This window comes from Festucalex cinctus, chromosome 4, assembly GCF_051991245.1.
Source record: "Festucalex cinctus isolate MCC-2025b chromosome 4, RoL_Fcin_1.0, whole genome shotgun sequence".
Lineage (NCBI taxonomy): Eukaryota > Metazoa > Chordata > Actinopteri > Syngnathiformes > Syngnathidae > Festucalex > Festucalex cinctus.
The window spans coordinates 25,627,277-25,651,721 of NC_135414.1; the positions used below are offsets into that span (position 1 = coordinate 25,627,277).

Here is a 24,445-nt window from a genome sequence, read left to right on the forward strand (position 1 = left end):
GAAAATTGTAAAATGTGTATGAGCAAAGTACTGTAAGGAAGGATGATGACAAAGTCAATACAATCAAAATCAAACATACTACCATAGTGAGCATAATCAGTTAAAAAAAAAAAAATGGATGGATGCAACTTCATTTTTGTGCTTTCTCCTCAACACGCACAAGGATGACCTTTATCGCTCATCCTAAAGAGGGCAGTGTTGTTCTGCTGTTGAACCACTGCTGTGTGTGTGGGGGTGTGTGTGTGCGTGCGGGTGTGTATGGGTAGCACTCTCATACAGCCACGCGTGTGCTTATATGCCTGATTATGGAAAGGGAGAGGAAGCTTCAATCATTTTAACAGTGATCAGCAGCAAGTGAAAAGCGGATGGAGGGCATTGTGATGCCAGCGGGACAAGACGAGACTGTCATTCCAAGGTGTGCCTGCGTGTGTGTGAAAGAGAGTGAGAGAAAGAGAGAGCAATTAAAAGAACTTTGACAACTTGGTACATATGAGGAAGGCAAAGAAGCTGGTGGCTATTTTTTTTCCCCCTCTTTCTCAATCTTGATGTGTGTTTGTGTTGCGAAAGGAGACGGCGCTAAAAATAACCGATCCAAAATGTAATTTTATTGACAGTTTGCCATTGCTTGTTTGCGTCAGAGAATATGATAAGATGATGGGGCCAACTGTCAGCGCAAGGAGCCTCAGACAAACGACGTGAGAGAGGAAAGAGAAAGGACAAATATAACGTATACGTGTGTTTAAGGAACAGCAAGAAGGTGAGATTGATCAACTCTGATGATGAGTGACAACATGATGATGAGACTGAAGGATGGAGAAAGGAGGGCGCAAGAAGGGAGGGTGCTTTGATAACACCTCTGCTAAATTATTAAGAGTTTAACTTCCTGTCTGTTGCTCTCTGATGTTTCTCCAATGGAACACTGAGATCAGATTCACATACATACACGGACATGTACAGATGTAAAAAAAGATACACAAACATGTAAATGTAAATAATAAATAATAATAATAATATCTGACTTTATGCATTAGTACATAGTTATTAGTTATACTGTATATGTTTGTGTGAATGTGAAGAATATTCAGGAAATAAAGTATTTGATTTAGTATGATTTAAGCTAATACTGTGCAACTTTCCACGGCTTCGCTATAACTGCACAGCTGTGATCAATTATGCAAACATGTGCTTGTGTTTGCTTGATTTCTTTCTGAAAATGTAGCGTTGTTTTATTTTCCCAACAAATAGTACAATATTTTGAAATCCTTATATAGTATCTGTCACATCTCATTGTTGTTTCTTTTAGTAGCCCAAAGTGGAATTCACGTGGAAGTTACAATTTTTGTTCTACTATATACATCACTGACATCGATGAGAGAAACATTCCAGTCTTACTGCATATCTACACACTTGACACCTTGGAGCACGCACCAATCAGAGCGCCCACTACGGCCAGCGATAGGAGGGAAAAAAAAGTGGAGGGATAGAGAGCATGAATAAATAAAAGAACATACTCTATTCCCTGCCGTTGTGAATTAATAATGAGCCTACAAAAGGCCAATTAAACACATGATTAATGCCATAATCTATATAATTGCAGGCAATCCTTCATCGCAAGCTAATGATGGCAATGCTTAATATCGATTCACATGGGGTACCTTTGAACAGCAGAGCTTCATTTTGTCTAACAGCTAAAAATGCGATTAATAAAGAGACTATTCGTCGCTTTTCCTGGAGCAAATTGATCAGCATTAGGCAGGAAAATATGGGACAGTTGTAAGCAACTACTGAGTTAAAAAAATGCATATACAGAAATATATAACATATATATATATATAGTATTTAATATTGTTGAAGTGGAATTATGTTTCAGTATGTATCTAAATGTATTTTCTGCAAACTAAAAACTATACTATGATACTATTACAGTATGTGAAAATTGCTGAGTGATGCAAAATCTACTTTTTTTTTTTAAATACTTAATGCATTAGAAAGAATAAGGTTTTTACAGTATTTGTGATCATATTTCACTGGTAACATTTATTTTCATGTCTCCTTATTTGAATATGCCCTTTTTAAAACTACTTGAGGCCTTAACACGTTTTGTTTTATTGAGCAAAGTTGATGAATTTTTGATTTTGGTGATAGCAATGGTAAATTTTGCTTTAAAGTGTTAAACAGCAGATGAATATAGTTTCGGGAATAGCATTAATGTTCTGGTTACATGTGTGTGTGCGTGTGTGTTGGCACATAAGGCTAGCGCAGTTTTAGCATTGCTGCTTGGTATTGTTTGCTTTGCTTCACACAAACACACACAACAACAGGTACCAAGGGAATACTAGTGAAGTGGCTGGTGGCTAAGCTGATGCCTGAACAGAAAAGTGATGAGAAAGTGCTCCAAAACTTCAGTTTAAAATTCGCTCTTGACCCAAAATCTACGTGGATTCAGTTTAAACAATCATTTGCAACATGACTGAGATGACAGTTCCAGGTGTCTTTTCTTAATCTGATTTCAAAGTATGTTTTTGTTGGTGCTTTGCGTTCATATGTGGCCAAGTGCATTTTTTTGTGCGTAAAGGACTGGACAAGAGAGTTGAGAGTGTGGCGGAAATCAGATGTATATTGGGTCATTAGATGGCTTGCAGCAAAGCAGCATACATACATAAATGCATGGCGAAGACAGGGGAGAGGAGAGGAAGGGAGGGGAGAGGAGGAGCTGACGGACAAGGAGACGGTTTGGAGATGACAAAGGAAAGAAGGGAAGATGGAAGAGTATTAAGGGGAGTGACAAGAGGGGGACGTTTGTGTTGCAGGTACAAGGAGATGAGAAGGGAAGAGGCTAAAGGAAACAAATTGGTGAGAGGCAGAGTATAAAAGGATGGTGATCGAGCAAGAAAACAACAGAAAGGTCAAAGTGTGAAACAAAAATGAGGTAACAACAAGAAGATGACAAACTGTTCCTTACCAGTCAGTGTAAAATTCCCAGGTGCCTGTGTGTGTGCAAATATGGTGCCAACGCCGGTCTGGTTCACGTGATACCGCTGCACTCTTCCATTGGGACGTGCAGGTCGGACCCAGCTCATGTAAAGAGAGGAGGGGCTCAAAGCTCTTACCGCCGGAGACTGCACCCCCTCTGGGACTCCTTGAACTGTTACTGCCACCATCTGAACACACAGACGACATTCAGGGAAAAAAAACATGAACATAAACATGAAAATGACAAAGAAAAAGTTCTCAAAAGTCCTCAAAGTAACTTTATGAATGGGAATTTACAACTATACACACTATTGTGCAATTCATACTTTCATCCATAATTTAACAATAGGCCAAGCATATATTAAAAACAAAAAATATATAGATATTTTTACGACTACAACTGATCACTTCTGTTGTGGTATCAGTAGTCGTCTGGCGGATTTAAGTGAGACCAAAGAACCGCTGGGCAATCTGCTGCTAATGGCAACAGGGATATCCTGCCTTAATAGACTGTCACGGGCACTTCCCCCACCTGTCCCGCACAGTGCGATGCAATTAGAACACTGCTACTACAGCTAAAGAGACGCTCGTGTGCTCCCACACACACAACACAAACATACATATATGCGAACTGAAACAAAAAAAAAACAAAAAAATGGCTTTAACAATTTTTAAGAGAGAGACAAAAATGTCAAACCTGATTGAAATGTATATATTTTTTTGTGTGTTATTGTGGCAGTAGTGAGGTAGTTTTGATTTAATTTAACTACTTTCTTGTACCAATTTTACATCTTCTGTTTTGTGTTGTTGTAATTTTCTGAACGGAATTGGGGCTATTTTCAAGCATCAGGAAATAAAATACATAAATGCAAATTATGCGATAGGAAAAAAAAAAATATTTAAATTAAGCAAGCTGTACATTAATCTGATACCATTAAATACAATTTCAAAGATGAATTTAATGTACCTCAAACACTGGGAAAATACACATTTGTTGTTTCTTCGCTTATTAAAACTTGATTTGACCATGAAATTAAAAAAATTAAATACTTTAGCAATGTTATAATTAAGGATGTTTGATGCCACTTTTTTTTTTCAGACCGATATTAGCACGAGTATTCAACTTTTCAATGGTTACCGATACCGATATCAAGTACCGATACCAGGAGTATTTTTAATACATAAAATTTCCCCCTGAAAACAATGGCAAATTATTTTAAAGAAAGACCTGCAGATCACAATATAGCCTTTTTTAAAAAAAAATTAAAATTGCATTAAATTAATGGCAATTTAAAATTTTTCTAATTTCTAACTGATCATGAAACGGCCACCAGGCAAGAGGGCGAATTGGCCGCCATTGCAAGTACCGATACCTTGATATAAGTCCTGCTATCCGCCAGATACCTTCACTCAGTCCTGTTATCCTAACAACTCAACTCAACTCACCTTTATGTATATATTATTTTTTATATTATTTGGAGATGTTTTGTTGTTGGCAGTTGGTAAAAAAATGATAAATAAAACATTGGAAATGTTTTTTTTGTTTTGTTTTTTAAAAACATTTATTGTTCGGGGCCAAAAGAAGTTAAAATATGATTTGATTCATTGATAAATAAAAAAACTCAAGTAACAAACAGACTCAAGTGACAATTAACAACTGTCAAAAATTTAGCAACTCCTGCAAAATACAAGTATAATGGCAAAACCAAAGACGAGGAGGGGTGATTGTTACCTAAGAGAAACAGGAGTCCAAAGAGTGGATGTGAGGCACATGGTTGCGAGTTGAGAAGACGCAAAAGTAAGGACAACAGATGGGAGAGCTTGACGTTCCCATCACGGCAATGACAGCAGACAAATAGCGGAGGCAACAGGACGCGAGCGTTTCAAGACAAAGGAGGACCAATCGCTCTTCCAACCCCTCTAAGTGACCAACCGTATTAGATCAGCACCTTCTGTTGTCACGGCAGGTGTGCACTTGAGCCGCGTGTCTGTGTCTGCCGTGTGTGTGGATGCCAGGTAATTGCAGTGGTGTATTAGGTTAGCCCACCTTGTCCCATAATTGGGAATGTTTGGCCAATTTTCCCTGGTGTACAAACTAATCCAAGTCACTCCCCTTTCCGCTCTCTACTGGGACCGTGTGCGCTGGGTCTTGGGCTCTGCGTGAGTGTGCTTGTGTATGTGTGTGGACTACAGCCGTTGAGTTTGTTGTTTAACTGTGCTTGCTTACTGGGGGTGGACACAGGGCTGTCCTGGTGGTCAAATGGCCGGATAGTTGGAGAAGGCTTCACCGTTTTGTAATAATGGGATTTGCATTTTGTGTTGTCGGAAATGGTAGCGTAAAAAAAAAAAAAAAAAAAAAAACGGCTGACATCCTGCTATGAACAGAAATGTCCACAGTATTCCATGTTGATCCCTCCTTCATTCATCCATTCACTGTGACTAACCAAACACTAGATGAGGAAATACATGCAATATTTGGTGATGCATCTTTCACTATTTATCTCTTTAACCATTTATCCCCCCCTTTTTAATCTTTCTCCTGTAACCATCGATCATTTTTCCAAGTCCTCATTTATTGCAAACTGTAATCTACTCATCATCAATCTATCTAGAAACCCAAGTTGAACCTCACAAAAGTTCCATAGCCGCATCGTTACCCTCCACGCAGCCCTCCTGGTGACGCATCAGCCTCTTTACATAACTTTTTGCCAAATAATAGCAAGACAGACACTTTTCAACAGGAGCTTTCATCTGTGCTAAGCCGGCAAAATTAATTGTTGTGTTGATATCAGCTCAGCTACAGCTCGAGAGATAGCGTTGGGGAGTTACTGTGTGAAGCTATTATGGATGCTATCACAAACATCAGGTGGACTCAGCAAATCCACAACCTCACATACTGTGGGGAGCGCGCCAGCGGCATCGTGTTCTGACATGGAAACAGCAAAACATCTACAAAGTGTGAAAATATCGCATTATAAAGTAAGCAGTAAAGCTGTAAATATAGTATATAGACAACCTTTAAATTTAAACAACCGACACAATTAGATTATATTATATAAGAGCATAAATTAAACAAATTCTTGTATCAGATATCATTCAAGAGGGCTCAAGAATTTGCATGCAGACCTCCCCCAAGGCCTAAATAGTTGTCACTTGCAACATCAGACAAGAACTTGAAAGTTTGGGAGGAGGACATTCTCAATGCAGCATATTAAGCTGTTTTTACACATGAACCATGTATTAAAAGTACAAGAAATTACAAATAGGGTATTTGTTTGACACAGATGCAAGAGCATGTGTTTATGTATTAATCTCGCTCTTATAATGTCAAATCTTAATTGGGATACTTGTACTTATACTTCGTCTAAAAAAAAACAAAAATCAAAAACAATTGTTACTGGTGAATCCTGATCAAAAATTCTGGCTGTTCAAGAGGCTTCTGACTCGTAAGCCTTTGCAGGAAAGCCCAATAGAAGAAGCATGTTGAGTCATTTGACGGAGACTCTAAAAAATACAAATGATCCAACCGCAGTCTTACCTTTGTACTATCAGCGCAACCAGCCCTGTTGCACGCCCTTAGCTGGTAACTAAATTCCTGAAACGGTCTGATCCCGCCCATATCAATGAAGCTGTTCTCATCGCCGCGGTAACGCTCTTGTCCATCACGAAGTATCACATAGTGTGTTATGACTCCTGGCACAAAAGAAAACAAGAGCAGAGAAATTATAAACAATTCATAGATTTAAAAGATGAAATGTCTTTAATTAACCACTTTAAATGCTAAATTTCTTCATAAACATACCATTAGGTCGAGCAGGTGCTTGCCAATGCCACTGAATGACATCACTCCGTTCACCCATGCGTCTCCATCGAGGTGGGGGCACTCCCCATGGTTTGTCTTCAGCCGTGGTCACCGCGATAACGTCGCTGGCGCCTCGGCCGAAGCTGTTCCAGCCTCTCACTCTGTACTCGTACGTGGTGAAGGGTTCCAAGTTGGAATCTACGGAAAGTGCGATGAATGTAATGCTACATAATGGAAATCCATCATGCAAAATGTAATGAAGTAATGGCAGGGGATGTTCAGTAACTCAGCTGCTGAGATTAGTAGGTGTTTATTTGATATATGGTATGACTTAAATATCACACGCTAATTTTTTTTATTAATCATGAACTCATTTGCTCCCAAAAACGTATAAACACGTTTTATTTTAAATGTTTTGAGTGTCCCAAAGATGTATTTATACATTTTATTTTATTTTTTATGCTAGAGCATACAGAAGGCTTTGATGCAGCCTCTGAACTGCAGAGAATGGTTGAAGCAATGGTAGTTATTACAAAAACGGCCAGCAGGTGGCAGCAGAGTATAAGAGATCAGCCAGGGCCATATTGCAAACAAGCTGATTTCCCCACAGTTCTAAACAGATTTGTGAATAATGATGAAGCTTAGCTATATTCGAATGCTAATTGCTGCAAAACGGAAACAGATAGATATATACTTTTTTTCTTTCTTTTGGTAGGTTCCATGTTTTTATAGCAATCGAACACAATACTCTGTGGGCTTTGTAAATTCTGTCAAAATCCAGTAAAACAGCCGGGAGCGAAGTGAAAATGAAGTGAAAGTGAAGCGAAAATGGCTGGGAGTGAATGAGTTAACAGTCATGTGCATGTGACGTATTGTATAACGTTGACATGGACTAGAGATAGACTGATGTGTTTTTTTCCAGGGCCGATAACAATTATAGCAGTCATGGAGGCCGATAACTCATATTTGGAGCCGGAAATATTGCCGTAAAAAAATAAAATAAAAAAAACGCAACTCTCAACTTTGTTGAATATTTTCAAGCATGTTACATAAGGAAACCAACACACATTACACATTGCAAACTACCTACTATAATAACATATTGTCAAAATATTAAACACTAAAGTATAACATAGCGAGCATGTTAATGTGCAGGTCCTAAACATTATGTGGTTACAGTAACAGCAGTTCAATTTGTTGAAACCGCGAAGGGAGCATCGCCAATGGCAGCAGACATTACAGGAACATATAACAAATAAATGCACTGCTCGCTGCTCGGCAAGCTGTAAATGTGAGACGGTGACTGGGGCCTTGTTACAGCCCTTCTGCTGGGGTACGAGTACAGGAGTACATATAAAGAGCGACGTACTCGCCCACACTCGCACACATATGTGGCATGTCTTTAAGGGGAGCTAAGGGATTGCTGCAGTAAATGAAAGCATGTTTTAACCACCAGTCTGGGACTATTGTCTTTACTACTGTGAAAACCCAGCCTGCAAAAGCACACACACGCACTGACGTGCATATGTAAATGACACAATAGGTGTCACATGCCTCAAAACTGTTTATGTATTTGATTAAGAAGTGACTGCGGTAAGCGTCGCGTCGCCATGTTTGTGGCCAATACATATTTATAGCTTGTGTGCGAGATACAGAGGTTCAGGCTTCTACCTAAGGGAGGTATAGCATGATAGTCGGTGTGTGCGTGCATGTGTGCATGGGCAACATCTGGTGGATGGCGGGTGGTGACAGCTTTATGTGCCTCTGCCCAGATGGTGTCACAGCATCGCCTAGAAACTTATCTTAACCACCTCATGCACACATGCACAAAGGAAACACAGAGAAGCACACTGGGTGCAACATTCAGATTTGGACAACATTTGTTTTGGAAAACTTCGAAAAGCTCACGAGAAAAAAATAGTGGCGTTAAAGGAATTTTAAATTAACATATATGAGTGACAACAAACCAAACGATGCCACAAAAAGAAAAATGACTTACCTGTATAGGTGTATTTTTTGGCACCTCCACTGTACACTACCTCCTCATGAGATGGGCACAAGCTCCCCTCATGACCTGAACTGCCAGCGTTCAGATGAATGATGTTTGCATGTGTGTGGGATCCTGTGATGAGCGGCTCAGATGCGGCGTCCATTGGAGGTGAGGATGTAGCGGAGGAAGCATCATCGTGTGTGGACATGACCCATGTGCAGGCGGTCGTCGATGGGTCAATGTCACAGGAGCCACAGTAGGCTGTGGACGATGCAGACACTGGACACAGGGCGCCCTGCAAACAGACACTCTGAAGAAAAGGGGAGAGAGACAGTTCAGTCGTCAATAAGGGACATTTTTGCAAAAAGCTGATTATAACTGGAAGGGAAACATTTTCCCCAATGTTTACTCCCTGGAGGGGGCAATGGCAAAGTGTCCCAATACTTTTGTCCATGTAGCAAGAGGCAAGTTGTGTTTGTGTGAGGTATGTGATGCAACGACCTTAATGACATCGTTACAGATTAATTGAATGTTAATTTTACCAAGAAGATTTAGTGAAAACGCTCAAGTCTACCTCGTGGTTTAAAAAAAACAAACAAAATACCAGAAGTTTCTCAATGCTATTATGTGCAATGAAGACATAAGATGTTTGAATTGGAAAAAAAGGTGACGAAACAAACCTCCATCAGAAGGCCTGGTGTGGGTCTGCTGGCACACACATGGCGTTGAGAGTCGAAACTAATTCCACTGCAACACTCTTGTTCTTCAAGTACAACCTTTGACCCACAGCACTTCAGTCTGACTGTGCTATTGCCCGATGGATGTATTGTTGGAATTCCATCACTGGCCATGCAGCAAAGAGATGTAGAAGAGTTGATATATTCTTGACCACAGCAGGAAAAACCTGAGGAAGAAAGAAATGCTAATTAAAACTCATTTGACGCTTGACATTTTCAGACCCTCCCTTACTCTTCCGTCCATGTGAAACAAACCAAAAAAAATAAAAAATAATTAAGATCTAAAAATGCATCCTTGAGATTTACTGAACTTTAATATGAATCTACTTATATAATATGTTTATTCAGATAAGTCCTGCAGTCAAAAGTAAAATTTTATTTTATCTTATCTTTTTTTATTGAGACCATGACTTTTGAGGTAAGGAGCGTGTTTTAGACACGTTTTTGAGTTGTTGCAAGCCCCCAAAATTGGTTATTACACACTTTCCATTGCACTGGAAACTGATAAAAAAAAAAATAGTATGTGATTTACATTGTGTTCTTGACATTTAAAGATGCTAAGAGAAACAAAGTAAAGATAATAAAAAGCAAAAAAAAAAAAAAAAATATGAAATGGAGTTGAAAATGAATTTCAGGAATCAGGATACAGTTTGCATTGTATTTGAATATGCAAAACAACCAATAGTAGCTTATAAACAAGAGTATGCCCCAATATGCATTTGGAGCCTCATTATTGCAGTGAACAATTAACAAGTGTGATTATGTAAATGGTATCATACACTTGAAAACCCTAACACATAATGCTAATAAGGTATTTTTTAAAATAACCTTCTAATATTGTAATATGTGAGAGAGTAAAACATCTGAATGTTTAATTATGTTTACATTCTGATATCAAGTGTGAATTTTAGAAGCAAATTTGAGTCCCTCATTTTTTTTTTTTTCAAATCTAACACTAAAAATGTTAAAAAACTGTTTTGAAGTGACAATTTCCCCCCAAATAACATCACAACAGAAGTGTGCGACATCGGTGTGTGTTTGCGAAAGGTGAGGTCGTACATGTGAGGGTGAAACAAAAGTCAGAGGGAGCTGAAGACGGTAAAGCGTTCTCTCCTGTGGCCCTGGTAATTACCCAGGTTGAGGCAATCAGGTTAGTGAGACATCAACACAGCTTAGCTGAAGGGATTGTCATGCTTTGGCCTTCCAGTGGATTAGGACCATAATATTGTCCTGCTATAAAGCTGAGTCAGCAAGTTACCTGCAGTGAGGATGCATTGGAAATTGAAATGAGCAACACAGAGAACGACTTCAATATTCTTCCTGCGCTTATGGTAAAAAGGGACAAATTGCATTTTAACCAGAGTCAAATAGTCAAAGCTTCTCATTCTAAATCAGTGTGGGTAAAACTATAAGAACCTCGAGCCTCTGGTCTTTGGTGATGATTCCGCTTCTGGTTTAAAATAATGCAACTTTCATGAGGTATTTAGTAAGTGTATCCTAACAGTTGATGACATGCTGATCCGTGGTGCCGTCCGCCTCCAGCTGTGGAGCTCATTTTATTTGACAGCAGACATTAAACACCAAGTCATCGCTTTGTGTCACGGCCTTGTCCTCTAATGGGGCTCGAGCTAGTTGTGGCGTGATAAATAACTTAACGTCTAACACCTCCATCGGTGTTAACTCCTCATGCAAATCAAATGCTGCGGAGCTACGATATTAACCGACACAATCAGCCAGAGAATCTCATCTCTGGTCTGCCGTGCATTGTAACCTCGGCTCCGTGTGACAGCGCAATATGCGCGCGCGGACGAGTTTGTGATTGTGTGACATAAAGGCAGTGTGACGGCCGGTAACTCACTTAGCGGCGGCAGCTGTTGCGGAGCAGAGGCTCGCCGGCCAATTCCCTCAGCGACTTACTTCGGCTTCAATGACGAGCAAATAAACAGCTCAACACTTTTCCAAATAGCTTTTTCTACACTCATCGCTTGTCCTCTCGCCATCGTCACCTTTCCGCCGGTCTTTCTTCTCGGCGCTGGCGCCCCTTCCGCGTTTACCGCGAGCGCATGACGATGGCTCTATTGAGAGTTATCAACACGGGGCCGCATAATCCCTCAGACTAACTAGAAAATTTATGGTTGCAAAGAACCACATTGTATTTCACTGGGTAGCCTCCGATTGATACTGTGTGGACCATAAAAGTTGTTCAACAAAACAATAAGGTTTCAATAAGGTCAGCGCAAAGGAAACTTTTAAATGACTTTTGGAGGACAATCAGGCAGAGGGAAACGTCTTAACTGTTCGGCTGTAAAAAAATGTGTGTTAGTGTAAGTGTAAACAGCAAAACGTGTGTGTTTGCTAACAGGGTGGACAATGACAGGATGGACATTGGATAGATGGAGGAGAATCCGATTATGCTCCACTGTAAATATCAAACTTGGAAACAACTTTACTGATGCCTAACCACCGGTAGATGACATCATTGCCCCATTCTATACGAAATAAACACAGTTTCAGAGTCCTTGGGAGAAATGGCTGTATTTTGGCGAACCTACATTTTTCTACTGTCAATTTTAAAAGAACAGGACGAGGCAAAAAGTAGGGAGTCTATTCTGTCATTTGGTAGATTCGGTTTATATATAATTATTGAACGTAATATCGCATGGGTATTGAAAATTTTGAAATTTTCTAAAATGGCTGGCAGTGAATTAGTTAATATGACAGGGTGGAAATGTTAAGCTTGACAACAACGATGATGAAAATTACGAAGTACTGTATATGTAAGTTTACCCACTGATTCGGCCTCCACTTAAAGACAAAATGCTGTCACTGAAAACAGCACATATCTTTAAAAGGTGGCTACTCCATAATGACAGGGTGGACAACAATTTCAGCAACACATGCAAATTGTTCAGCATGCTTATCAAAATAAAAATATATCTAAAATAAATAATACGATAAAAGTAACTTGTTTTGCCAATGAAATTTCTGTGGACAGCAGTCTACCCCCAAACACTTTGTTGTGAACCTTTTTCATCAATAATCTCGACTGACCACACTATCAGCACATTACTTTATTTACTTTAAGTTCCTGTTGTGCATCCACTGTTTACTATTGTGCTTCCAAACTTTCACTTTATATTATCACACATTAAACAGAAATACAATCCCTGTCTTTTGCAGGCATTATCTATGTTCCCGTTGTGAAACCTGCATTGTGTTTCCTCATCCCGACTGCGTGTATGTGTGAGCGTGTTTGTGTACGTGTTGACAGCGACTTATCACACAAACCTCTTGTTTTCTCTGTAGCATCGCGGAACGCCCTAATCTTCAGATTTATGTTGGATTTGCATACATTCATTAATAGCGTCGGGAGCGCTGCATCAACACAAGGTGCTTAGACAACGTGAATTATTATTAGGGTTTCAGTCATTCCACTTAATGATAAGTCAATATTTAGCCCTGCCAATGAACTACTGATAAAAATGTGTGTTGTGGATTAGGGTTATCCGGGCTCTCTAGGAGACTAAAACCCCTCTACAACTTTAAACAAATCAAACACTTTTAAATACCGGAATACATTACCTTGGCTTTGGCGGTGCAAGAAGAAAAATATAGACACAAAATGGTGGACAACATTTCGTGATGCATTCCTACTACTGTAAATGCTATACAGTCAACTTTTTAACATGCACATAAGAGGCCATGCATTTTTCTTTTTTTTTTTCTTTTTCATTTGAGTGACTGTGTACACTTTGCATTGGATGACGTAGAGAGATGGGTTCTCTTGCATCTATTTTAACTTTAGAAGCAGTATTATGAACTGCATTAATTGTACTACTTTTTTTTAATACGGCAGCTTTATTTGATTTGTGGATGGTTGCTTTTATACATTATATATTATTATATAATATGACAAGAAAAAAAGTGGCAAATTTGCCACTTTTTAATATGACGAGAAAAAAAGTGGCAAATTTGCCACTTTGTAAACTGCCAAATTTTCCAGTTTTTTTTTCTCGTCGCACGGATGTTTGTGTCAAGTGTGGCAGAAAGGAAACGCATATGTCACCCTACACAAGTCACAGTTTGCAAAATGTCTATGGTGGAAGCACTTGTTAAAATGTACTTTTCGGTCAGGTTTTCAAACAAGGAGATACTAATTGCTTTAGCAGACATTAACAATATCAGAGTTGCCTGTTCATAAAGTGGCAAATTTGCCACTTTTTTTTCTCATCATATTAAAAATTGGCAAATTTGCCACTTTTTTCCTCATCATATTGCCCCTGCCCTCTCAAAAAAATAATAAGCTGTCATACTTTTAAAATGTTTTTTTTGAAGAATTTTTTTTGTAGGTTTATTTTTTTTTACTTTTTACTACACAATAACGTTTTTTTAAATTTGCTCACAATAAATAAACAAAAACAAAACAATAAAATTAGTACTAAAACTAATAAAAACTAAAATGAAGCATTTTTTTTAATTAGTGTAAAATAACAAAATTAAAAAACCTAAAATGAAGTAAAAACTAACTTTAATTCCAAAACTAATATAACCTTGGTGCTTGGTGTGCGGCGGATTTGGCAATAACAGCCAAATGTAATAAAGTACAGTGTGTAAATATTTTTTATTTATTTATAAATGTCCTAAATACAACTCAAAACTGAATAATGTAAACAGGAAAATGTAAAATAAATACAGGCTGACTGTCCTCAACTCTGTATGCAGCAGGCAACCTCTGGATTTATTCTCGCTAGTCATTAAACACTATGTAATAGAAAATTCATCATCATAAGTACATTAACAGAGATAGAAATGTCTCCCCGTGTTCAAAGAGCACTTTATCTTAAAGAAAAAAAAATAAAAAATCAGCCAGACGCTGCTGTTTGGAATCCACGAGTGTTGGCCGTTTGTTACCCATCATTGATGAGGGAATTTTGGCAATGATTTGCATGGACAGGCATACATACGCACACACACACAATGACTGATATACTCACTCGAATTTGAGAGGTTTTTTTTTTTTTGGCAGAAACAATAAAAGAATGCTGATCTCCGGCTATAAAGTGGCATCAAACTACATAAACATATTCAGAAAATGCCGAAAGGAGTTCAAACATATGGAAGCATGCATGCAAAAAAAATAAATAAAAATAAGCCGTGCCACTCTTGCACACGTAAAGACACATACACAAGCACACATGCATCCACTCTCCCAACTCCACTCGGCTCAGACTGAGCAAGCTTAACTACTAGGATAATTTCCTCCCAGCAAATGGTCACTGTGCCCTTGAAAAACATATTTGATTATTACTTTTTCTCCCCCTCCTCTTCTTTTTTTTCTTTTAGCATCATCACAGCCATTTTCATCACGCGCTCTGATGATGGCACGGCAAGGCGCGTTAAGATAACACCCCGCCACCGCCAGGCTTTTAACACTTAAACGGTGAAAAGGGATATTCAGATTTGTCCTTGAATGTTTGGATGGGGCCTGCTGGGCTGGGACAGAGGGAGGGAGTCAGTGAAGGAGTTAAAGATTTGTTTTGAAGAGAGGAAGACGTGAACTTGGGGAGGCTATTTACAGTGGCGCGTGCACGCTGAGAAATGGCGAAGGTGGGGGCTGAAGGGTCAGTGGACGAGTGCACAGCATCCAGTGTAAGTGTAGGGCTCACACTACGGTGGAGGGGGGAGTCAGGGAGCAATGGGAGGCCATAGACGCCACACGCGTATCTTTAAATACCATCTAATCTCACCTTAATCTTACAAGAACATCTAGCATGCAAACTCAGGGAGAGGAAAAGAAGGCCAAATGAAGAATCTAAAAGTTGGTCTTGAACTTCAACCACATGGGCCAAGATGGAGGAAAAAGTGGGACAAAATTAACTTGTTTAGCATTTGTTCTCTTCCACAAAATGAATGGACTATGAATTACGGCTGGGTGATTATGGAGAAAACAATATTCAATGAAATAATGATTAATAATCACGATTTATTCACAAAGTTCAAAAACTTCAAATTCAAGTCAGAAAATTCAACTTTGAATATAATTTGAAAGAACAACCAGAAAATAAATTACTATTTAAGTAAAACCATAATATATTAAAATAATATATTTATAAAAAACGCCAAACTGGCTGTACCACCTCTTGGGGGCAGTGTGGTGCCATGCACACATGGATAAAAAGAGAAGAAGAAGAAGAAGAAAGTCACCACCAAGTTTTATTAATATCACAGATTAGGAAAACTATATGCCTTTGAATATTGCTTTTTGCTATTGCATTATTACCGTCTGAGTGTGTTACTGCAGTGTTTATGTTTGTGAATATTTATTATTTGAAGGAATATCATTCTTGGACCTCAATGCTAATTTTCAAATATCCTGTCAATGGGATTTGAAATCGACTGCTAGAATTAGCACTTTCAATGTTTCTAAGGCAACATACACTTGCCTGCCACTTGGCACATTAACCGTTTTTTTTTCTATTATTATGTTTTTATGATTGTGAAAGCCAAAATCCAAATCACAATTTAATTTCGATTAATTTCCTAACCCTACTATGAATAACCATTAAAAGGATACTTTACTTATTTAGCCATTTTTGGCAGTCAAACATTAATATTTTGCCTATAATAAATTTGATATTTTCATTATTTGTCATGTACAATTAGTACCTTCAAAAGCACATTTTGCAACATGCTGTTAACTGAAAATGACATCACAATGTGCTCAGGTCTCAGGTAACCAATCACATCTCAGCTTGTGACTGTCACATGACCAAACCAAGCTAACAGGTAAGCTGTGATTGGTCGTTGCCTGAGTACTGAGCACGTGCGATGTTATTTTCAGTTGACAAGTGGCAAAATTGTTTTTTAAAAGTATTAATTGTATGTGAAAAATAATGAGTGTCAAATAAATGACAGAAATATTAACTTTTTATTGCTATAATGGACTAAATAAGTGAAGTATCCCTTTAATGTGTAGTAAATGTAAGCAAACTCAGGAAGGCTGAACAACCTAAATGTTGAATGCCTCTGAAGTCACTACAATTCATAATCAGTCCTGTATCCTGTCTCTTACCCAAAATATGCTCACCCGCGACCCTAATGAAGATAGGCACGAGAGAAAATGGACAGACGGATATTAAACAAGGCTCTTGCTTTGACAAAAAGCAACAACACCTGAATGATTGAGGAAGCACAATAGAAAATTGCAGCAGTTTTGTGCTGACAAGACAAAACTGAAAAGATTTTTTTTGATGTGGAGGAGTCGGTGACATTTCTGACCCGTCTATTTTTGTGCGATTTCATTTGTGATATGTTTTTGCCCCAAATCAAGTAATTGCCCCCCAAATAACAATTATGCTTTATAGTTCACCATCAGACATGTTCTCCCAGTGATTGTGTTGCTTTTCCATTCTATCTAATGATTGCGATTGTGCGCACATGTGCATGCAGGCCAGCGTATCGGTTGCCAGACGGCTGTCTCCTGGCATTGGCGTTCCCCTGCAGCGCGTCTGTATGGTTGTTGACAGTGTGGACGGTAATGTGTGATAGATCGCACTTCAGGGACCCCCGTAATCACATCAGCCTAACCTAGTCTATCAGCTGGGCACAATGGGATACCCTTCACTCCTCCTTTAATCTGCTCCATCTAGTTCTTCTCTCGCACACACTTTCTTCTTTTGGGGCGGCCATTTGAATTCAGATGCATACAATTTCCGAGCACCATTTTATTTATTCAAAATACTTCCCCCTTCTTTTTTCTTTTTCTTTTTTGTTGGTTGATCCTGCACCTGAATTACATAAAAAATGAAATACATCATTTTCTTTGTAATACCTGACCCTTTTGGCAACATCTTTCTGTCACTAATCATTAAAGCGACCAATCCGTCAACATGGCGCGAACATCGTGAGTGACCTGAGCCAAGGTTAAGCAGGCTATCCCATAATAGGTGAGCATGTTGTGTTTGGGAGGCTCTCGAAGCAGACGTGTGGGGTCGAGGTTGCATCGCCGGCCCCGGGGCTCCCCTCCACACCGCGGCGCGCCCGGCAAATGGCCCTTAGCCTCGCTAGCGCCGCTAGCCCTGCGATCCATCATACCATATGCTCTCAATGGGGAAGCTAACGCTAATGACTGATGAGTGGCTGGGAAGTGAGGTGGAGGGGGGGGGGGGGGGGGGGGGGGCAGAGAGGAGGAGGAAGAAAAGGTGGCGAGATGAACATGAGGCCAGAGGATGGAGCGGGAAGGATAGATAGAAAAGGTGATATTTGTAATAATAATTTGAAAGCAACGTTGATGCTAAATGTCAATGCCAGAATGGTGAATTGGTTGAAAACATGGAAAAGTAATCGAAATAGTTGTTTGTTGATATTTGCATACATTTGTAAAAATTAGGGATGTTCGATACCATTTTTCTTTCAGACCGCTACCAGTATGAGTACTCAACTCTGGAGTAGTTCCCGAGTACCGATACCACTGGCACTAACGATAAAAAAAGAAAGAAAAAAAAAAGAATAAACAATGACAGTCAATTTTAACTCTTTCAGGGAAAGTGGCCACTACGTTAAACTCCTACTCAAAAGTTGCTCTCTTCTATGAATCTTTAAAAAAAATTACATAGACCATTCATTTGTAATCAAGGAGGCTGATAACAGATATTTGGAGCCGATATTCACTTTCACTAAAAGGGAAAAAATTTACATGAATTTACAAAAATGCAAACTTCGATTTCAAACTTTGTTGAAATGTCTTTTAAAAGAATATATTTACTTTTCTATTCTTTTAATTTTTTTTCTATTACTAATTTAACATTCAAATTTGCAAATTGCTTTCTTTGTAATGTTAAACAATAGACATCTTTGCTTTAAAATTCTAACACAAAGTTCAGGGAGTTGCTGCGGTCATCAGCATGTCTTCAAAAGTTAAAAACTTTAAAAAAAAAAAAAAAAAAAAAAAAAAAAAAAAGCTCCCTATTGTTTTCTAAAGTAAATAAAGTTTCACAAAATTTCCATTTATCTGAAATACTAAATAAAAAAAATATATATTTATCTATTTTTAATTAATGACAAATTAAAATTAAAATGTAACTTATCTTAGTTGTAAGTTCAAACAAAAACAAAATGTGCAGAGAGGTGCTTGGTTCCCTGCAGTTAACACAGTTATCAGTTGATTCATTATTGGTCATCATTTTTTTTTTTTTTTTTTTTTAAAGGCCCATGCCAATATTCATCAAAATACTGAATATTGTCGCTTAATAATCGGCCCAGGCAATAATCTGTGTATCCCTAAACACTATCCTTACAAATCCTGATGTAGGTTATCATAACTCGTACATGAAATTTAAATAAAAAACACTATATGCCAGTACAGCATTTTTCTTTAAAAATGTATGAAATTAATAACAATTTTCTATTCTTCTAATTTGACCCTAAAATGGCCACAAGGGAATCAGCTGCCATCGCGAGTACCTTAAAATAAGGTAGAGTATCGGCCCGATACCTATACCTGGTATATCGCACATCAATAGCACATAAAGAACTTTAGGCCGATCAATATGAGGCCATTGCTCATACAGTATGTGATGAATAGAGTCCATGTGTCTGTCTCTGGCACTCAACACTAAGTGAACCCCGCAGAGCGTACCCTGTTGACTCTGTCTATGTGTGCGTGTGTATCGAACAGGTATATGTGCGAAATTGTGTGTGTTGTGAAGGGGAGGGAGAATGTGTGTGTTATTTGTCCTGCTGTGTGCTTGGCAGTGGCCTCAACTGAGCCATCCAGAGTGTGTTTCATCATCATCTGCCATGACAAAGATGTCTAATGACACACACATTCACCTTATATGCACACACACGCATACATATTCACCCGCGCACACACGCACAGTCCCATCTGTGCTATGGTATCCGGGTGCTTCGGGACACTGCAGGAAGAAAGAAAGGGAAACGACCCCACGTTCCTGCGCCATGTGTCTACCTCGTCCCCTGATGCTTAATTCTTCTCTGTCATTTTCTCTACTCGACCTCCTTTTTTTTTTGTTTTTTTTGTTTGGTGTTCCTATACAGGTTTAACTACAATCGCAGACAGTCAGTTTTTATGTGGGTCAGCACTGAATTGAACACCAAAAACAGCATATCTCAATTTTGACATTCACAAAGAAGTTTGTTTGGGACACATCTCCTCACCTGGAATGTATGTATGCACGTGTCCTCCTTCAGCTCCACCACAGCAGACCAGTGCGCGATCTACAATGTGGCCTCCGCAACACTGGACTCGGTAAGCGTCGTGGAGGCTCCCACTGCAGCACAGCTGTCCGCCTTTGGTGGCGTAGGGAGAGCCCCCGCAGCAGCTGTCCCCAGGCCCCACTGAGACACGGCCCTGCGAGTGGTCGGGGCAGCAGTATTCATCTACAGAGACAAGGTCAGATGAAGGGAACTGCCGTAAAGTCAAACACAAGTAGAAACGAATGCATCCCATGGAACATACGTACCAGCTTTTAGTTTAACATAGTATCCTCCACAGCAGCGGTGGCGAGGGAGAGGTGGCAACAGTTTGCCATTGCAGCAGATTGGACTGGTGGAATTGGGAAAGCTCAGATAGTGCTCTGCACAGCAGTAATAATGTGGCATCTTCTGGTACAATATTCCAGCGCAGCAAACCTGGTTGAAAATCATAAGGAAATAAAGTAAATGACAAAAAAAAAGTAAAAAAAAAGAAAAGAAAGATCATTACAATGGAGGCTGATGACAACGCTTGTTTACTAACATGAGCTTTGACTTTAGGTAGGTCTGGAAATCAAGTAGGGATGTCACTTTTGAGTAACTTTATAATTGATTATTCCATTCCTCCAATCAAATAATCGGATACAATTATTTGCATTTAAGTGTGTTACATTTTTTTTTCAAAATTACTGTATATTAATCAATTATTGTTATTCATTTGGTATTGTTTAGAGATTCAAAAAATCAACAACAATTAAGCAATATCACACAAGAGGGACTGAAAGCAATTCAGCTCTTGGTTTGATTTCCAAAGTAAAAGCAGGTGTTTGAAAATGTCATTTTCATTAAACACAATGATAGTCTGCTTTCGTGGACTACGGAAATCAGAGCATATTGACTTTTGAAAGGATGAAATCAGAGAAATTTCTCAAAACATATTAAAACAGTTGTCGGCTAATTTGATCATTGATTACTTGGCGATTAAGCAATTAACTTTTAGCACTGTAAAATCATGGAGGCTTTTTCATAACTTATCACAATATTCTCTCAAAGTTAAAAGGAGATTTTTGAAAAAATTTAGATCAACTATCCCGACAAATATAATCTGTTATATAAGAGTTATAAATGTACGAGAGAAGAAAAAAAAAATAAAAAAATCTGTATCATGATTTTATCACTCTTTTGTCATTTTTCTTTTTAACTACTTTCACTGATGATAACACTCCTTTGGTTGACATCGATTTTGCATTGAGGTTTGAAAATTATTGATACTGAGACTGATTAAGTGCAGTATAGTCGTTTTGTGTGTACAGTTATCACAATTTAGTGACAAGATGCGTTTGCATACTAACTGAATTTGCAACATGTGACAACCAAATGCTATAGGAACAGAATGTAAACCGGAGACCCCCTGTAATGTCACATTTTGCAAAATACAAACGGATCTATTAATAACCTGCTGGTCAGGGTGGAAGCATGATGTCCCACACACTCGATGAGTAGCTGGACACTGCACGTAGGAGCAGCTGACATCCGACGTGACTCCCGCGGACCGAGAGCCACATGACCCAAAGGTCCGTCTTAAGACATCGTAACCACGCATGATGCCACTCGGTCGGCCTGGAGGTGACCAGTCCAACTTGACAACCCTGAGCGGTGACCAAATCGGTGATGATGGAGGTGAGGTAAGGTAGTACTCGGGCAATCAAAATGTATCTAGCATCACCTTGGACCGAGTACTTGAGCATTCGGTGCGATCATGCCGGAGGGTAAGTCCTCCACAGTGGTCGTCTGACTAACATTACTCCGCACGCATGCATAAACGGTGCACACCTCCACCTGGAATATACACTCACACATTAGGAAAAACACAACACTGCACTTTTTGTATGTCGGTGTGAGTACCCGGATGTTGTAAACAGTAAAAGGCAGCAGATTCCCCAGCAGGAAGGACCCCGAGCTGTTGTCCACGCCGACCTGGAGGCGGTCGTCAAGGTAAACTCGGTAACCAGTAATGACTCCGTTGGGTCGGAGAGGAGGTGACCAGAGCACACGAACGGCGCTGCTGTTAACCGGAACCACCTCCGGGGCAGACATCCCATCTGGCTCTGAAAGATTAGTGCGTGACAGTACAAAAACACAAAAACGCCAACGACACGATCGTCAGTACAAGGACAGGATAATGGAACATCATTTGTCACGTATTCACACCACACCGATTTGATGATGGCGCATTTAAACCGTTACACAAAATCCACAGTGCTAAAATTTTAACATGCCCTGAAACAGCTCGAAGCTCGAGATCATAAGGCCAGACTTGTAAAACTGTCAAAAACCTGTGAGTTATAACCAAAAGTCCACACAGTGCAGCAAAATACCTCAGCCTCTCATTTCTACTGTCCACCTCAAAACTGTTTTGGTTCATTTCTCTCCATAAAACTGTAAATAAATTGCCACTACCTGAACACATTTGCTGACTGTCATATTGTACAATCTAACAGAGGAAGCATGTTGCTATTTATATTTGGTGATGATGATGTGAGTATATGTCTTATGGGTTGAAGACAAAAGAAAAAAAAAAATACCCCATTGGTCCTTTCAGTTAAACGAGCCATGCTTTGCATTTAGCTCCCAATGACCATCTCATGTTTTTTATGCACTTTTCAGTCTACTGCTCAGATTAGAGAGGAAAAGAAAGGCTGCATCGTGCAATTATACTTCAAAAGATGGTAACGTAATAAAGGAGAAAGCGATGGTCAGAGTGAATGGAAAGGAAAGACAAGATAACCTTTATTAGTCCCACAATGGGCACATTTATACCAAATAAAAAGAGAAGTACCCAAATAGCTAACGAAAGTACAATTGTTATTTATTTAAAGTTTCAAAAATAGTATTGCTCTGTGCAAATAAGATACTGTATTTGATATCTCTTTGTTAGTTTAATTTCAATGGAGAAAAAAAACGACCACAAAATTAGGAACCGAGCACCCTGATTAAATGAGCTCAAACACGGGGTACTTCTCAATTTTTTTTGTGTAAACGCCCAGGAAGAAAACCCCCCAAAACATATTGCACAAATTTAAAATATTTCAGTTACATATATGTTTATGAGAATGTAAAACTTTGAATTTGATTCAATGCCATTCTAAACCACAAACTAAATCTTCGAAATATGTACTGTGCCTAATGCAATGGCCATTGGCGAATGCGTATTATTACTGATTGTGCGCTTCTCAAATATATAAACAATAACCTTGACAAAAAGCTCAACTAATGGTCACTGGGTTGCCATGCTTGTTGTCTGGCGCTGCGTGTACTTTTGTGTGTGTTACGTCTGCTGACAAGCTTTTTACAACACCTTAAATCTGCCTCGCGTGCACACTCCGTATTGATTTCATGCCTGGCTACATGTATTTAACATCTCCCGTTGAAGCACCGAGACACAGTGAAATGCATATTAACACAGACACTTAACAAAAGTGTATTGAATTTACACACTCAATGCAATAGCGCCACTCGCATTAACACTTGTAAACAATATAACTTGAATACAAAAACACGGGTAAATTAATAATTAAGCCTCAAAAGCCCCAATGGGCATGCGTAAATTCACATACCTCCATCCTCTGTGGTGACGTTAACTATCGATTGGCTTGTATTATGTGCACCATTAGACACGTGTAATGACACTGAGTAGGTGGTCCTGGGCCAAAGGTCAGTCACAACTGTGGAGAGAATTTCTGGGGGAAAGACAAAGTTCTGTCTGGAGTTGGCAGAGTCGACTGAAAGAAAGTATGACTCCACTTCACCCTGCAGGTTGTGCAACGCTGGGGAAGGACAGTTAAAATCGGTTAAAATCATACTTTAATTATTTTTCTGTTTTGTCATTATTTTGTTATTCACACAGACTGGACACTTCATTAGGTACACCTGCACAATCCAATGAGATACAAGGGTTGCATTTTTTTTTTTACAACAGAGATGGTAGTTATCCATAGCACTATGTCAGGGTTATAATTAGTTTTTATTTTGTTTCGATCTTTAAAAAAAAATAATAATAAAAAAATAAGGAATTTTAGTGGAGGTTGTTAGCATTTATTTTGTGCAAATACTGCATGCATCGTTTTACTTGCGTTTTTATTAGTTTTAGTATTATTTTTGTAATGCATATTTTTCGAGTACATCAACTTTAAAAAATGAAGTTTCAGTTACTTTGCATTTTTAAAAGCATTTTAATTTTTATTTAAGAAAAAAAATGTTTTTTTTCCTATTTTAGTTTTAATTATTTCGTTAGCTTCTGACAGATTTATCATGTATAAATTATCCCATATTTACTATTTTAATATTAACAAAGAATTAATTGTGAAGCATTTATTCAACATTGCGACATCTGTTTGAGCTGCTGCGGGAATTCCAAGGCCGTAAACAAACTTCAAAGACTATTGACTGGAACAATTTTATGGTTGAGACACTTTGAGTAATAAAAGACATCTGCAGTGGTGTAAATGATTGTTGTCATTGTTGCTATTTCCCCAACTCCCTTAGAGCAACAAGTGACCATTGGTGTTAGCCGAATCCCAATAAAAGAGGAGAAATGTGAGTATGTGTCAGAAGTGGACGAGGAGTTTGTAAACTGCACACATGCTCCCTGTCCATTTCTCCTCATATACGAGTCAAAAAGGCCTTGTTTTCTCATCTTTGTGTCTGTCTTGTGTATTTTTAAAATGT

The 24,445-nt window shown here is 38.8% G+C and overlaps 1 protein-coding gene across 1 annotated transcript in view; it reads right to left on the minus strand.

Annotated features, from left to right (window-relative positions):
- ush2a (Usher syndrome 2A (autosomal recessive, mild)) overlaps positions 1 to 24,445 on the minus strand; it is a 158,258-nt gene that overhangs the window by 36,494 nt on the left and 97,319 nt on the right. Inside the window, exons 57-67 of the mRNA XM_077519899.1 lie at positions 23,335 to 23,544; positions 21,623 to 21,825; positions 21,444 to 21,556; positions 21,174 to 21,366; positions 19,987 to 20,155; positions 19,682 to 19,903; positions 9,446 to 9,669; positions 8,775 to 9,075; positions 6,776 to 6,973; positions 6,512 to 6,666; positions 2,963 to 3,161 (exon numbers count right to left, since the gene is read on the minus strand). Coding sequence (XP_077376025.1) covers positions 2,963 to 3,161; positions 6,512 to 6,666; positions 6,776 to 6,973; positions 8,775 to 9,075; positions 9,446 to 9,669; positions 19,682 to 19,903; positions 19,987 to 20,155; positions 21,174 to 21,366; positions 21,444 to 21,556; positions 21,623 to 21,825; positions 23,335 to 23,544 — 2,187 coding nt within the window. The remainder of the gene's footprint in view (positions 1 to 2,962; positions 3,162 to 6,511; positions 6,667 to 6,775; positions 6,974 to 8,774; positions 9,076 to 9,445; positions 9,670 to 19,681; positions 19,904 to 19,986; positions 20,156 to 21,173; positions 21,367 to 21,443; positions 21,557 to 21,622; positions 21,826 to 23,334; positions 23,545 to 24,445) is intronic.